This window comes from Hyaena hyaena, unplaced genomic scaffold (assembly GCF_003009895.1).
Source record: "Hyaena hyaena isolate Hyena2069 unplaced genomic scaffold, ASM300989v1 scaffold_394, whole genome shotgun sequence".
Classification (NCBI taxonomy): Eukaryota; Metazoa; Chordata; class Mammalia; order Carnivora; family Hyaenidae; genus Hyaena; species Hyaena hyaena.
Genome location: NW_024081026.1, coordinates 395,301 through 411,613, shown reverse-complemented (window position 1 = coordinate 411,613; position 16,313 = coordinate 395,301). Strand labels below are relative to the sequence as shown.

General features: G+C 43.6%; 1 protein-coding gene and 1 long non-coding RNA gene across 15 annotated transcripts in view; one reads left to right on the top strand and one right to left on the bottom strand.

Annotated features, from left to right (window-relative positions):
- LOC120244808 overlaps positions 1–12,029 on the bottom strand; it is a 34,550-nt gene extending 22,521 nt beyond the window's left edge. The window contains exons 1-2 of the long non-coding RNA XR_005531645.1: positions 11,804–12,029; positions 11,580–11,691 (exon numbers count right to left, since the gene is read on the bottom strand). This is a non-coding gene — a long non-coding RNA (uncharacterized LOC120244808). The remainder of the gene's footprint in view (positions 1–11,579; positions 11,692–11,803) is intronic.
- Positions 1–16,313, top strand: part of ENOX1 (ecto-NOX disulfide-thiol exchanger 1) — a 545,438-nt gene that overhangs the window by 470,971 nt on the left and 58,154 nt on the right. For all 14 annotated transcript variants that reach the window (XM_039251548.1, XM_039251538.1, XM_039251540.1 and 11 more), the window contains one exon: positions 13,683–13,790. In XM_039251548.1, the coding sequence (XP_039107479.1) occupies positions 13,683–13,790 (108 nt within the window). The remainder of the gene's footprint in view (positions 1–13,682; positions 13,791–16,313) is intronic.

The following is a 16,313-nucleotide window of genomic DNA, read 5'->3' as shown; positions in this document are numbered from 1 at the left end:
AATCTTATAAACCACCCTATTGGATTTATCCCAGGAATTCAAGGTTAGTTCAACATTACGGAAGCCTCTTAATGTAATATGTCCCATTAACAGGATTAAACTAGAATAATCAGTCTAATAGCTACAGAGCATCACTCATGATTTAAAACTAAAATAGCCAAAGAAAAAAGGAAGGTTTAAACAACTTGGATTAAAAGAGAACATTCTTATCTGGTTGAAGATTATCCACAGTGAACTCAGTGGCAAAACAAGTGATTATTTTTTAATTCTCCCAGAGTAATCCTGATACAGTCTTTCTTACTCTTGACAAAATTACTTAGACTAGCAGGGAGCTGCTTTGTGTGACTTGCTTTGTGTCATGATTTATATTTTCATATTGTCACCTGGAAGCAAAAATGGTTACTGCACAAAGTCTACCAGCAGACCTTAAAAATGTGGTTTCCCTGTTCTTTCCTTTTGAAACATTAAAAGTCATTAACACTAACCTTGGTGTTATCCCATGTTTCTAGAATGCAAGCTTAACTAGCTATTTATTACGGATGATGATCTTTTCTGTGGCATCATTGTCAGGAGAGGTCTTCCAGCTGACTTCAGCAAAACCTGGGATTAAGGTTTTCATTAAAGGTGCCTGGGTAGACTTCCCTCGACCCATCATATTAAAATGCATGCAGTCGCTGATCTTGAATGAGGGGATTGCTGAGGCTGGAGGAACACTTCACAGGGTAGATTGATATTAAGTGTAAAGCCACAACTCTAATTTCTGTTAATTTTTACACCTTGGGAGCCTTTTTTGCTATCATCATTCATGGCCATGCTGACACCATTTATTGTAGAGGGCCTGAGTAATTCCGCTCACTTCTTTAATGCTTCCTATATTTAATGTTTCCGAAGCAGAGAAGATTGGTTTAAAATGGTAATCTTCTGTCTGCACTTTTGAGGTCCATGTGAGCTGGCTGGTGCCACATTTTACCGGATAGAATTCAGCCCCAAGTAGTATGAATAGTTGCCACCCTTCACAGTGACCGTAGTTGTTGAAGCTTTTCGTTGTTGCTGCTACTGTTGTTTTTCCCCTTAAAGACAGTCTACAGTTCAGAGACAGAGAAAACCTGAGTCGGTCGGGGGGCTGAGTAGCTATCACAGGGTCCACCTGCGGTGGTTAAAGCCCCTCAGGGAACGTGCTCTTTCCTGCGCCTGCACCTGTCTACCTGGGCTTGGCCCTGGAGTAGGGAACAGGGAAAACCTGGAGCTCTCCAAAGGTTCTGGTTACAATGAGACTCCTAACACGTGGGCTTCCAGACCTGATTCAATGTATTAAGATAACCTGGAGACTGAGGTAGCAAGCCTAAGCCTCCCACCTCTTCTGTGATAGATGAATGTTCCTTTTTATTTGCGGGTCTTGTCCCAGTGGCTTCTAAAGATTCCAAGTGCTAAGTTCAAGGGCTATCCCCCCGTCTCATCCTGCCCCTAGATGTCCTAGTCTCCTACTGTAAAGAAATGATAACTTGTGTTAACAAGGAAGACATGGGAAAATTGCAGTCATTGAATTAGCTTCCCTATAAAGTTCAGGGGTTAATCCGGAGGTAAGTCAGAGGCAGCGAAGGCTTTCTAGACTCACAGCAGAGATAGCTTTTCCATCCTTAGGCGTCTAGGGCCGATGCAGATGGAGAACTTGCAGCCATATTCTTTCGCTTCATTTTTCTGCAGAACATGTTAGGCCATTACAACTTTCTCACCATTACGATTCGAGTTGAAGCTCTCAACCCCAACACACATTTTTATCGCATAACCATTAAGTCAAAAGCTGCTTTCCTAAAACTGCAATCAAGGAGGTCATTGATGGTGGTAATATCTGATGTTAATGAATCTAGAATGAGCATGGTTTGGCTCTCCAGGAGCTAAACTGAATGAGGCCCAGATCACTTTGTATAAGCCACCTCTGAAGATGGCCACAGGACTTCGGTCAAAAGTCACCCATAAAGGGTGTTCGAGCTATAAGCTCTGACCATGACTGGGTTGTAAACCCTGCAAAGAAGGAGCAAATCTCTACTGGCCTTTAGGGCACAGTGCAAGACCCAGCTGTTCAATCAAGTTCTTGTTTGAGGTAAATGGGCCAATCTGGCAGGAAAGCATGTTAATATTTTAAATTCCTACATTAACAGCTGTACATGTGCCCAGAGGCTAGGGTGATGACCACCTCCTATAATTGGGGGGAAAAAGTGATAGGCATAAATAAATCCCAGCTAATTGGATTATCATTTGCAGTGGAATTGCCAGCAAAGGCAATGGAGAGAATATCACTGACATATACTCCTACTTCAGCAAAGCATTTGATGCCTTCTCTTGTGAATTGCATGAATGGTGTTAATTCGAGTTGGCTGGCCCTGGGTTTTGAAAATTGGCTGAAGGTGGGTAACCAGCCTGGCTAGGGTAGGGCTGAGCCACAGCCCTTTCTCTTGGAATGCTAATCCCCAGTACTGCCCGCCCAGCCCACTCACGTAAGCTTAAAGTCACTTGACCTTGCTGGGTCTTAGCGTCTCCATTCTTGCTAAGAAGATAAGAAGAGCACTTTCATTTAACTTGGTGCCCTTTGCTATTCAAGGAGCCTCACATGCTTAATGAACATTCCACAGTATCCCACCGGTGAGTATGGTCATCTTTAACATGTGAAGAAAGTGAAAACCAGAAAGCTGAAATGACCCTGCAAATTACACTCTTAAAAAAGAAATATCATTTGAGGAAAGGAAAATAGGTTTTAGGCCCTTCCAAAGCTCTTTTGCATCGGCTTTTCCTGTGTTCAGGATTCAAGAAATTAATTGATGTATTGTTTTTCAAATGATAAATTATTCCTCATGACACAGTTGTGAGAGAGAAAAGAAGAGACCAGAACACTAAAGTGGTTTGCAGGTCACACAGCAGTTCAGGTCAGCAAAAAAGCTAACCATGATAGCCTTTGAAATGCTAACTAGTGGCTTGTTTTTTGCCTTTTCACTAGTGCTTGGCAGTATATATATATGTATATATATATGTTTGTTTTTTGTTTTTTCATACGAATGTTGCTTTCTCAGGATATACAGTATTATGATCAGTAACTCCATTGGATTATAAAATGCTAAGAAGTATCTGTTTTTAATACAAGTGCCACCTAGGAGGATATTCAAGCAAAAGAAATGGTCTCTAAAACCATGTCTGATGATACCTGTCCTTCTTTCCCCCGTCTACACCCCAGCCCAGCAGGCCAGGGTCATGATCTCCCCCTCCTGCCCAGGCACTGGGCTGCCTGCTGGGGAGGGGGGTGGGGGGCACCTAGTGCCTAGTGTAATTTGGCACTCAGAGAGGATCCTTTCCTAAACATCCTCCTCTAAATGACAAAATTATTTTCAGCAATAATCATAAAATAAAGTGAATAATAACTAGGAAGGAAATGCAGACAGTGACATGTTTCCTGTTGATTTTCACATATAATTATGCCTGTAAAAAAAACAAAACAAAAAAATTACAGTGGTACGGTGTAAGGGGAAAAAATAACAACCATCTATTCAGTAGTTTTTGTTTTAATCCAACTAACAGTTTGAACTTTGATCCTTTGATTATGGTACAGACAACAGTATGTAAATAATTGTCCAGTAAATAAGCAAGAGTTTTAATAAAGCCAAAGGAAAAAGGTACAGTTCAGGAAACCACTAATTGTACCACTGATGTAACATTTTCTTCATTTGTCCTTTAGTTTTAAAGCAAACAATTAATTTAAAAATAATGCATTTCGGGGCATCTGAGTGGCTTAGTTGGTTAAGCATCCCGATCTTGATTTTTGGCTCAGGTCATGATCTCACAATTCCTGAGATGAAGCCCCACCCCCTCCACCTCGGGTTTTGTGTTGACAGAGGTGGGGCCTGCTTGGGATTCTCTCAACCTCTCTCTCTCTCTCTCTCTCTCTTTTTCTCAAAAATGAACATTAAAAAAACACCTTAAATAACATAAAAAGAATGCATTTCAATTTCTAAAATACTGAAAAATCAGTAAGAATACTTAACATTGGAACTAAAGTTTGCACTTACCAAAAATAATCCCGCTCATGGTTCTCACCGTGTTTTACAGTTTAAATTTTAAACATAAAGATGCCTTCATGGATTCGGCACAGTGAACTGAAGTAGCTCAGGTTCTACCTGTTAGTCTTTGCAATAGTCTGTGCTACCTTTGTTGATTTCAAATCTGTATCCATGTCGGAAAGCCTGTAGTGCTGATGGGATTGCAGACCCTGTGTCTAAGGCAAACTCAACTGATTCTTTTTTTTATGTTTTTTTTTTTTTAAATCTATTTCTGAGAGAGAGAGAGACAGTGTGAGCAGGGGAGGGTCAGAGAGAGAGGGAGACACAGAATCCGAAGCAGGCTCCAGGTTCTGAGCTAAAGCTCAACTGATTCTAAAGCGAGTCCCGTGGGTGAGGTGGGGAGAAGGCAGGGAGGGTTGGGAGTGGGAGAAGAAACTAGACATTCTCCAAATTAGCTTCTGCACAGAGGATAAAGGCCACGTAGTGAAAATGTGCTCATTTGAAGATTCCATACATATTAAATCCTAACAATAACAGCAGCAATTTTAGGACAACAAGAAAGGAGTTTTTGTGAGAAAGGAGTATTTTATCATTGATTTTTGTGTAGAATTGCTGGTACACAGTGATAATAAATGGCTGGACCTTTAGTTGGGGTTTTTTGTTAAATTTTGTACAGTTGCACCTGCTTATTTCCTGCACTGAGGCAGACGGCTCCCAGTGCTCAGCCTTTGATACCACTCCCCCTCCCCCCACTGCCTGCAGACTTAGTCCCCAAAATCTGCATGTCCGTGTTTCCCTGTGTTTCCCAACCTCCTGGTCACTCTTGAAGTCTTAAAACCTTTATCCCTCCTGCTTCCCTTTGGAAATTTTGCAAGACGCACGAATGTGTGGACTTTCCCCTTTCTCTATAGTAAGAGAAAGCCCAGTGTTATGAGCCAGACCCTGGGAATTTGGAAACACCCATGCCTTCTGGGGGGGGGGGGGCTGTACACTTCCCCTGGTTTAGAGAATCCACAGCCTGTGCCCACACCCTGTGAGATCTCGCTCAGATGTATGCACACTGTGTATGTCCTACCATCAGACCCTTATTCGCACATTCCAAGAAAGGCCCCCTCGTCCGAGCACGCTGGCCTGGGTGGGTAGCAGGGTGCCTCATGCCCCGGGGTCTCAGGCACCTCCTTGAGGACCCAAACCCTTGAAAACCCTTGCTTTCTCACCAGCTTCCCAGAACCAGCTCAGGCTCCCAGGGTACTGATAGTCATGACCCTGGGGTTCATGGTCTCGACCTCTGACAGAGGGCAGCCTCAGTCAGGCCTGTTTGGGCTGCTTGGCTCTGACATTAGGATCTTAACAGCCAGGTCAGGGAAGAGGGCTGCACTCCAGGCGTCTCTGGGCTATAAATGAAGCCTGATCCCATCACGAGCAAGAGATTGCCTTTCTGCCTAGCAATGAGAATGGCATTTAAAATTCAATATCAGAAAAGATATTGACGAGATTAAGGGCCTGAAGGAATTGATTTATGAGGAAAGACCCAAGGAATTAAATATGTATAGCCTGGTGTAATAGAATGTTAGACTCGGAGCACAATTTCATTTCTATGATCCAGTGTTCCTGTTATCAGTCATCTGAACGGTGGAGCTCTCTCCCAGAGATGTTTCCCCCCCGGGGGTCACCATGCTGGAGGCAGAGAGGAAGGCACCGCAGTTGATAAAACGAGCCACAGTCTTGGTTACCCTCGTACCTTGCCGTAAATTGAAGTGCAGTTTCATCCCCAGGTGGAAGCAGATGACATTTTAAACTAGAATAGATCTTGAGTAGTCTTACCACCTTGTGTGACAAGAAAATTCAGGCTGGTTCAATTCCATCTTTTTTTTTTCCCCCCCAAGGAGAAAAGTGAAAGTTGTTGCTACCAGGTGGCAAATGACTGTCCTTCCCCTGAGCCAGCTCTCTCTCCTCTGTCAGGAACACTGTTCAGTGTGTTTGCCTTTAGGCACAGCCTTGCTTTTACGTTATGATAATACGCACTTCATTTTCCACATCTCTGACTTTCCTGAACAAACAGGGATTGGCCCAGGATTCACAGTGATGGATGCAAAGCAGGCCCAGGTGGCTTCATCAGCGGGACTTACGGCTGACATTCCCAAGTGGCTCTGCAATCCGTGAGAACCAAAGCAGGGCTGTGAGGGTAGAGGGCGGCAGACAGCCTCTCCTCTGCTGGCTTGCCTGCCGTTCCTTTGTGGCTTATTCCATAAACTTCTATATCCTTTCAAAAAAAAAAAAAAAGAGAGAGAGATTGAAGGTGGAGGGTGTGGAGGGTACTGGGGTGCCGGGGGAGGCAGAAGAACAGTAAGCTGTGTTTGGGTAGCAGGATGTCACCAAGAAGAAAGGATTAATGGATGAATCATGGCACCTTCTAGCAGGACAAGGTGACCAGGGTCTGGCAGGGCTGGCCATAGGTGAGGTTCAGATCGCAGACTGAACTGTACAGAGAAATCAGGTTGGGGTTGGAGGCCAGGGGCACCGCCATAGTGATGCTGTATGCTCTCAGGCGTTGCTGCGTAGCCTGGATACTAAACCGACAGCTGCGATTGGTCCGTTCAGTCAGAGTCACTTCTACCATGGCCTTTGGAAGTCCCTGGACTTCATGTACTTGGGCGATATTTTACTGGCTTCGAAAGCATATCCCCCTGGGTAGGGCATCTAATTTATAGCAAAGTTATGGAGAGGGAATAACACTTATTAAAACTGAATCAAAGGAGCAAAAACACATTTAAATTTAAATTGATGACCCTCTATGGGTTCAAAAATTTCCAGACTTTTATGCATGAATCTAACCTTAGATAATCTGTTAGCCATACCAAAACTTTACCTTGGCAGCAAAATTATAAAATTTAAGGCAAAGGGACAATAAAGGAGTTATAGTGTTTAATGCAAAGTTCAATCCACTGCAGCGGTCACAGAGGTATCCACAAAAGCACGTTTGCCACAAGGCTTGCTGTAAAGTGGAAATGGCGAAGGTCTAGGCAGAGGTCGTTGCTGGGGGGATTTCAAGTTGGGTGTGTCCTGATTTCCATTTTAAAGTGACAGTGCAGTGTGGTTGCCAGGGTTGGAACCATGGTTTAAAGCAGGAAAATTGAGATATACCAGTGGTAGGTCTCTCCCAGACAGTGTGGCCCTGGATACACGACTTAACCTTTGTGCGCCTGTGACTCGCCCATCTGTAAAAATGGAAATGTGACCTCACTTATTCTGGGGCTCCAAATAACATTTGTAATGCTCTTTGAATTTGTCAGAGAGAAAGACCCATTACACACTGAAGTCTGCATCCCCAAACAGCATTACAAATGATCCTATTAAATCAGTGGCCTGGAAATACCAAGATGTGTCAGGTACGGCATTTATTTACCTGTTATTGTCTGCCAGAGTATTTGCACTTGATTGGCATATGGATAATTGTCTAATTGGAACACACTCAGTTGTAACCACCAAAAATTGTAATAGTGCATCTGCTTAATGTCATACTCTCCGATGTTAAATTAAAATTATGCTGCAGTCAGCCAATCCAACCGAGAGACTCTTCTGATTAAGTTCTAGCTGCCTGTGAACCTCTGTAATTGAGGCACGTTAGTACTTAAACATCCCAACTAGAAAGAATATGATACAGCCCCATAAATTTCAAGTGAAAAAGAACCAGAAAGACTGACTTAAATTATCTAGTTGTGGACTATCTCATTGTTTTTATAGGACATCTAGTCAAATGAAGGATAACGATTGTGACTCAGCACTGCTCTGAATACCTAAATATTAGGTTCATGAGTTTATGCTTTGTAAACAAAAGAAAACATTAATCTTGAAGAATTCAGAAAACAGCTGAGGGGTGTTGATTGTATTTTTCCTCCGGTGGTGGTTGTGTTCTGTTTTTGGTGGAACATGGGGAAGAAGTTATAAAATTATATGTTCATTGAGTAGATTTCCTTAGCCTTTCAAGAAATAGTCCCTGTTATATTCAGAAGGCTTTCTGGAACTGCCAGAGGAATGAATCAAAATGTCGTAAATGAGCTGCTGTTTTCCTCTGAAAGTTTCATATATCCCTATGTCTCCATATGTCTAGAGCGATAAATCACCCAGTGATAGATCCTCAGGTAGCTTTTATTATTGTGGTTGTTTTGGGTTTTGTCTATGTGTGTGCTGTTTTTGTTTTGTTTTCTTTTGTTTTGTTAGATCCTGGTTTAATCCCATAGAAGTAGTAAGCTTATTCATTCATTTCTGTACTCCCCACTCATTCAGCACCTATACTGTGTTAGGGATGACCTAATGATCCTGCCATTGGTAGATACAGTCTCATTGCGGAGATACCTATGAAAGGTAATCTTTCATAGTAAATGCTTGGGGAGTGTAGAAGTTAGGACAATTAACTTTGCTTGGGTGATTGAAGGAAGTCTTTACTGCAGAAGAACCCAAGGATACTACATATGGTCGTGTAGCTTCTGCCTTGGACAAAGGCACCAGGCCAAATGGGCAAGTGGGAATTTAATCGAGCCCCCACTTCACTGCCAAACTATGTGCCCTAGGGAGGAGTTCATGTCTTCCTATTGGATGGGGCTGTTTGCTATTGTATAAAGCCCTCATATGGGTGGTGCTCATTGAAAAGCATTCTTTAAGTTGGCCTAAATATGAATAGGAGCCTGTCAGGAAGAATTCTGGGTAATGATCTTGTCACAAGAGTCATGAAAGGACCTCACACATCCAGGAAAGGATGAGATCAGGGGTTTGGATTTTATCCAGTAGAGTCTGGGGAACCAAAAGTATTTTTTAATTATTATTATTGAAGTATAGTTGACACACAATGTTACATTAGTTTCAGGCACACAGCATTTTTTGGTGTTAAATTGTACAAGTTCTTTATATACTTAGGATATTAACCCTTTATCAGATATGTTATTTGCAGACATCTTCTCCCGTTCAGTAGATTGCTTCTTTATTTTGTTGATGGTCTTCTTCACTGTACAGAAGTTTTTTATTTTGGTTTAGTCCCAATAGTTTATTTTTGCTTTTGTTTGTCTTGCCTTAGGAAACCTATCTAGCAAAATGTTGCTATGGCTGATGTCACAGAAATTACTGCCTACCTTTTCTTCTAGGAGTTTTATGGTTTTGAGTCTCACATTTAGGTCTTTAGTTCATTTTGGGTTTATTTTTGTGCATGGTGTAAGAAAGTGGTCCAGTTTCATTCTTTTGCACGTAGCTGTCCAGGGTTCCCAACACGATTTATTGAAAAGACTGTCTTTTCCCATTGCATATTCTTGCCTCCTTTGTTGTAGATTAACTGACCATATATGCACGGGTTTATTTCTGGGCTCTCTGTTCTGTTCCATTGATCTGTTTGTCTATTCTTTTGTGCCAGTACCATTCTGTTTTGGTTACTATGGCTTCGTAATATATCTTGAAATCTAGGATTGTAATACCTCCAGCTTTGTTCTTCTTTCTCAAGATAGCTATGGATTTTTGAGGTCTCTTGTGGTTCCATACAAGTTTTAGTATTACTCTTCTAGTTCTCATTTTTAGATGGTCATTTCTGTAAGGAGTATAGGATGAATGACGGGGGACAAGCAGATCCAGAGGAGAGGAGAGGGGCTGCCTTAACTATGACAGTGCGGATGCAAGGGAGAAAAGGCAGAGGACTGGGTGGGGAGGGTACCAGGGTGATGAAAAGATGTTGGCGGGTGGGGGGGGGGGGGGGGGGGGGGGGTTGAGGGTTTTAGGGATGAGGCAGAGGCTGTGAAGCCACCCTTGTATGTGGAGTTGAGGCCATGGGGGCGAACAGAGCACCCGGAGAAGGCACGGAGCAAGAAGAAAGGAAGCTCACATGCTAGTCGGCAAGTGGAAAGGCTCCGATGACTTCAGTGAGGAGAGTTTGAGTGGGTGCTGTAGGCGGGAGTCACAGTGGAGTGAAATGAGCTTTAAATGAGCATTAAAGGAAACCGTGGCTTTTATCACATTTACACATTAGAATTATCTGTTCGGGCACTTGTTTTTTGTTTGTTTGTTTTTTAAATATCACTGCCTAGATATTCTGAGTTAATTGGTCTTCCTGAGGGCCCAGGAATCAGTCTTGTTTTGAAAAGTTACCCATATTAAGACCCACTACCCTTGAAGTATAAATGAAAAGTTCAGCAGCTAGTGAGCATCTGATGAGACATTTAAAATCACAAGGAGTTTAGAGAAAGTACCCAAACATTTTCTAATGAATAATCTTTATATGATTAGACAACGATTAGAATTGTCTGACAAACAGTAGAAAGCTGGGTGGATGATGCTAAATGTTAGCATGACTGTGGGTGGGCGGACTGGGACACACATTCAGCCCAGCAGCTTTGGCGAGTTGACATCTGAGGCACGCCCTGGGAAGCGGGGTTCCCCTGCTGGGTGTGCGTGCCAGGGAATTCTGCCGCAAGCCCGTAAGGTCCCCTGCACTCACATGCAGCCTTGTACAGAGTGAGGAGAACTAGAGATCCTCTGGGTGCCTTTCTCTGGGAGAGTAGATTAGGTATAATTGGGTGGATGTACCTTGTAGATTGTTATACAGCCATCAGGAGCAACAGATTAGATCTACACATATTCACACGAATGGATCTTTAAAAAATAATCCTCAGTAAAAACATAAATAACAAGAAATACGGCAATATCGCATAAAAATGCCTACTCAAAAAACAATGATGTTTATTTTAGAACAACACATTCAAATAAAGAGAGAAAGCATCGAAAGTGATTGCCTTCATATGAAAGGAAAGGGGGATGAGAGAGAAGGCATTTTCTTTTTAAAAGTGTGAGTCTACAGAGATGAAAAGTACAGCATAGAGAATATAGTCAATAATGGTGTAGTAATTGTGTGGTGATAGTGACCACACTTCCTGTGGTCAGCACTGAGCAATGCATACATTTGTCAGGTCGCTATGTTGTATACTTAAAACTAATATACCATTATATGTCAACTATACTTATAATTAAAGATTTTTATTTTTATTTATTTTTATTATTTATTTTAGAGAATGAGTGCATGTGAGCAGGGAAAGGGCAGATGGAGGGAGGGAGAGAGACAGACAGAAGGCAGAGAGACAGAGAGAGAATCTTAAATAGGCTCCATGCTGAGGGCAGAGCCCAACTCAATCCCATGACCCAGGGATTATGACCTGAGCCTAAATCAAGAGTCCAATGCTCAACTGATTGAGCCAGCCACCTGGGCACCCCAATAATAAAACTTTTTAAAAATAAAATAGATAAGATAAAATAAAGTAATAAAAAGTGTGATTCCAAAGAGGAATGGAATAAGATGGAAGCTTAAGTGGAAAATGAGGTCAAGGGAAGGTGTGTGTGTGTGTGTGTGTGTGTGTGTGTGTGTGTGAGAGAGAGAGAGAGAGAATAGAATAAAGAAGGGTTGTAGACATGTGGATCAAAACCGACCTAAAGATCCTTAAACCCACTCACCCGAAGTCTCCAGATCCTTCTCTATGAACATGAACATGTTGCAAAACTTACTGAAACCTGTGGGTGAGCTGAGGTCTCTGTTGGGAGAACAGTGTATTGTGAGCTGCTTCCGTGTTGTCCAGGGACTTTGTGCAACTTCATTTTCCACCGCTGCATGGTTTCCCTAGAACAGATGCACCATCACTAACCCTTGCCCTGAACATGAGTTATTTCTAAATGTTGCTGCCTCAAGTGAACAAACTCACTGTGGCAGTGAACAAACATGAGCTATCTACTCTTGAAGGCAATTTCCTGTCCTTCCTTTGGCTCAATTTTAAAGGAGGTTCAAGGATCGGATCTGAAGCTTGTCTAATACGTAAAAATTCACTGGGCATCATCTAACACCAGGTCCCCCGGGAGCTGTTCTGGGGCCCATAGCGAATGACCGTGAAGGAACAGTCACTCCCCAATGTTTGGAAGCAGTCATTTTAGGTACTTGTCATGATGCCAAGGTACAATGTGGGCTCCCTGGTTTCTGTTCTTCAATCAGGTGATGCACAGTTACATCACACAGGGTGCGAAGGGAGCCAGTGTGGGATGTGTGTACTACCTCCCATGTGATTATGATGCAGGCAGGTGATGAAACAGGGTTGTTAGAATACTGTAAGGAAATCGCCGCTTATGCTAGGGGGCACCAAAGCCGGTTCCTAAATTTACATCCAGTGCCTGAGAAGGGAACAGAGCAAGCCAGCCCAAGAGAAAGCATAGTGTGTTTTTCTGAGAGCTTCCCACCCCCCAACATACCCCAAAACTAGGTTTTAAAGGTTTAATTTAATCCTTCCAGTTGGTGGGTTTAAGCATCAGAAATCCACTGCCAGTGTTTATTCAGGCCTTGATAGTTAAGAGCGGGCCAGGCAGCCTCCCAGCCAGCTTGTCAAAGCCCCAAAGAAGCAGCCTTGACATTGGAGACAGCTACCTTCGTGGCAGGAATGCACTAACATTTTTGATCATTAGTGTGGCATTTGTTATGTTCGGTAGCAGAAGAAATGCTCTTCTGTCTTTTCAAACTAGTCCTTTGTTGTTAGGAAGCTTTAAGTAGACACAGCTATTTCTACGGCCTGTTTTGAAGCTCTTGAATGCATTTCGCAGCCCAAGTCTATAGTCACATACAACCCTGTTCCAAAGAATTAGTGCCGGGCCGCACCGCGCTTTTGGCAGACAAGGTAAGCCTCAGCATGAGTTACAGTTGACAGGGCAAGGAAGGCTCAAGGCAAGGCTTACAAAACTCCCTTCAGTGGCCCTGCTTAAAAATAGCAGTGTAGGCCATAGCTTAGTGTTTTGACAGCTTATATCAGCAGTTTTCTCGGCTGATATATTGATTGCAGTTTGGACTTCGGTCCTGCTGATCTAATAAAACATCACCGTCATCACAGAGAAAGTAAAAGGATCTTTTGTGGCCCCAACCACTTGGTGAAGTAGAGGCTCCATGGAGCCACTGTGAAGCCTGTTTTCCTGTCTTCTGTAAAATGAAGTAACGGTGGACCATTAGATGAATTATATCAAGATTTTTTATTAATTTCTTCATCTATCAAAGCATGTTGTCTATTAACACTGTTCTCTACATTTTGACAAATACATGTTTGTTCAAAGGAATATGATGGTGCCTTTACAAATACCTAGAACAGATTTGTTTTATCGTGCAGCAATATCACAAACAGCCTAAAGTGTCAAAACCTGCAATTCTCATTACACTAAATGGTGGAGGGGGGGTGGTCACACAAAAGTTAACTGAAGGGAGTGCCTGGGTAGCTCAGTCGCTTAAGCTCTGACTCTTGGTTTGGGCTCATGTCCTGATCTCCGAGTTTGTGAGTTTGAGCCCATGTTGGGCTCTGCTCTGACAGTGCAGAGCCTGCTTGGGATTCTCTCTCTCTCCCTTTATCTCTGGCCCTCCCATGCTGGCTTGCTCTCTCTCTCTCTCCCTCCCTCTCTCTCTCTCCCTCTCCCTCTCCCTCTCCCTCTCAAAATAAATAAACTTTAAAAGCGAAAAAGTTAGCTGAAGTCTGGATGAAGCCTTTAAGACCTATAAAAAATCTTATGTTTTTGAATAGATATTTTTAATATCTTGCAATCGCCTGGCCATCACTCATATTTACTGTAAATATTCTTATTTCACAGCAATTGCTGACCATCCAGGAGGAGTTAAACAACAAGAAGTCAGAACTGGAACAAGCAAAGGAAGAGCAGTCACACACACAAGCGTTACTTAAAGTCCTCCAGGAACAAGTAAGTGAACACAACTGCTCTGCTTCGTGCGTCGGTTCAAACACGGACACACACGTCACTCGTGCTGGACACCTGTGCAGACGTTCCCGAAGTCAGTCTGTAGGACAGTCAACCTGCAACCTGTCAGACCTCCTGGTAGCTTCGCTACGTGGAATCCATAACCTGTGCTCACCCCTGCACCTGGTGAGGCCACCCGAGCCTGCCGGCAGTGTGTGAAAGTTTATTCCCAAAGACAAATGAATTTTGATAAACTTTTAAACTACTGGAGGTGCAGATATATCTCAAAGCAAGTGGCTAGTTTCCTCTGAAGGGTAATAGTGAGGAGGATGTGGTTAGCATAACCCATGGCACTCATGAAGACATCTGAATAAGAACACTGATGCACAGGGACATTAAAATAAAAAAGTCTTCCCCGTTTGTGCATCAGGGCACTTATCTAACCACAGTGAGCAACAAACCTTTTCTATGAAGTCTGTAAATCTGATCGTTTCATCCTGGCTTGCTTTGATACTAAAGTGTGGCCTGACATTGATAAGTGGATTTGAAAGTATTGTCTTACAGCAGGGTAAGATGGATGGATTGCTCGGCAGCAGAGTGAAATCTGAGTGAAATCTAAGCCCAGTACCTACACGGGAGAGCTCTTGAAATGCTTTCCTACTTCTGGCCTTCCTTGCTGCCAGCAATGTAATGAATGGTAATTGGGAGGAAAAGAATCCCATAGCGTAACCCCAACCCTTTGGGGTTATCAAATTTAGCTTGTTTTACATTTCACACCCACAGTGGTTTATGAGAAGGTTATTTGTATAGTATAAATAACTTTGAAAGTGTTACATCTAAAAAAAGTGAAGTTGGGAGAATATAGTCAGCCATGACTCAGTCACTTTACAAGTGATTTTTAGTTTTCTGTGGTTCCGGGGCAGGAAAATGTAGTTTGCGTTACTTTCCCCTAAAAGTAGAAGAGACTTGTGAGGGGAGAGTGAAGATGTTGGCTACTTCATAGGCCTTGATAGCGTTGAAGGAAAATACTTTAGAAAACTAATGAGTATAGGATTAGTGCAGATAAAATAATGCAGACTGAGGCTCAATCTATTGTATGATTTTGGAGAAGTTAGACTGAACTGAAAACTACTGACAAAATTCGCAGCGACCTACCACCCAGGAGACCTCAGGTCACCGGGCTTTCCTCCCCCACATTATGAAGAGACACCCATCATTGTGGTGCCGAATTTGGTCCATGTTTGCTCCTGATCAGACAGCGCTGAGCCTTGTCGTTTTGTTCAGAGCCCCGCTCCTCGATTTGCTGGGATGGGAGGGGCGGATTTGTCCTTTCTCCACATGACTCAGACCCTGCATGTACATGGTCTCTTTAGACATAATGCTATTGCCAACCTAATAGGTTTTCACTATACTCTTGTCTAACTTTTATTCACTGGAAAACCTAAAAAAAAAAGTCAGTTGACCCACTTGATGGTGGTGGTCTGGAGTCAAACCCGCAATACCTCCAGGGCATGCCTCTGTTAGACTTGAAGTCTAAACCCCAGTCATGATAACCAGATTGTGAGTTTTGCAGAAAGCACTCATATATTCTTGCTGTCGCATGCACTTTTAGAGAGCGAGATGTGCACGCACAGGCAGTGGCGAAACCTCATACTTCCGTCTCTATTACTTCGATGGGGAACAGGACGAAGATGCAGAACACCCAAAGTCAATAGAGCACTAGGGCCTGTGACTGGGAAGGAACCCTGTTTTGGTCGGCTGTGCTAATTTAAATGGCACGGCCCTTTTCAAACAAAGGCATCAGAAGGCCATGTGTCTGAGCAGGCCAGCGACACACCGCAGCTACATGTACTTGGCTGGCATGGCCACCAGCAGGCTGTTGTCCTGAGATCCCCGAGCCAGGTGGCCCTGTCATCCTTGCGGTTGGGAGCACACGGTGGGCATGTTCCTTCCATCTCCTGGCAGCCGCCCATACGCCGCAGACACTCACTCGTAAACGCCCTCTGTACTTCCAAGAGCATTGCCCTGAAAGGCTTTCTTTGGCCTCATGTGGAGTAACCACGTGTGTAGACACATCTTCAGTGCCTGCACACACACGGCCTAAACAAATAGCATCACTCCTGGACAGTATGACTGCATGGGCCTAGAGTTGCTGTCACACACACACACACACACGCGCACACACACACACACACACACACACACGGCGGGGGACGGGGGGTGAGAAGATAGACCTTTCTCTGAAGACTTGGTATTTTGCTATTTAAAGTGATGCCACTTGATGGGAATCCTAAAAAGAAAGAATACGTTGTGAGGCAAGGCCCTTACCATCATTAGGCCCCACCCCACCCCATCCAGGGAAGGCAGGGTTATTCCCTGGGCTCCCCAGAAGGTTCCCGGCTCCCCTTGCTTGCTAGGACACAGCTTCTCTAGGCCCCCTCGGGCCCCCTGGCTCCCGCCCCTCAGCTCCTGTACCAAGGTGGCAGCGTCTGCCATCCAGAGCTTGCTCACAAGCCCAGGTAGCCT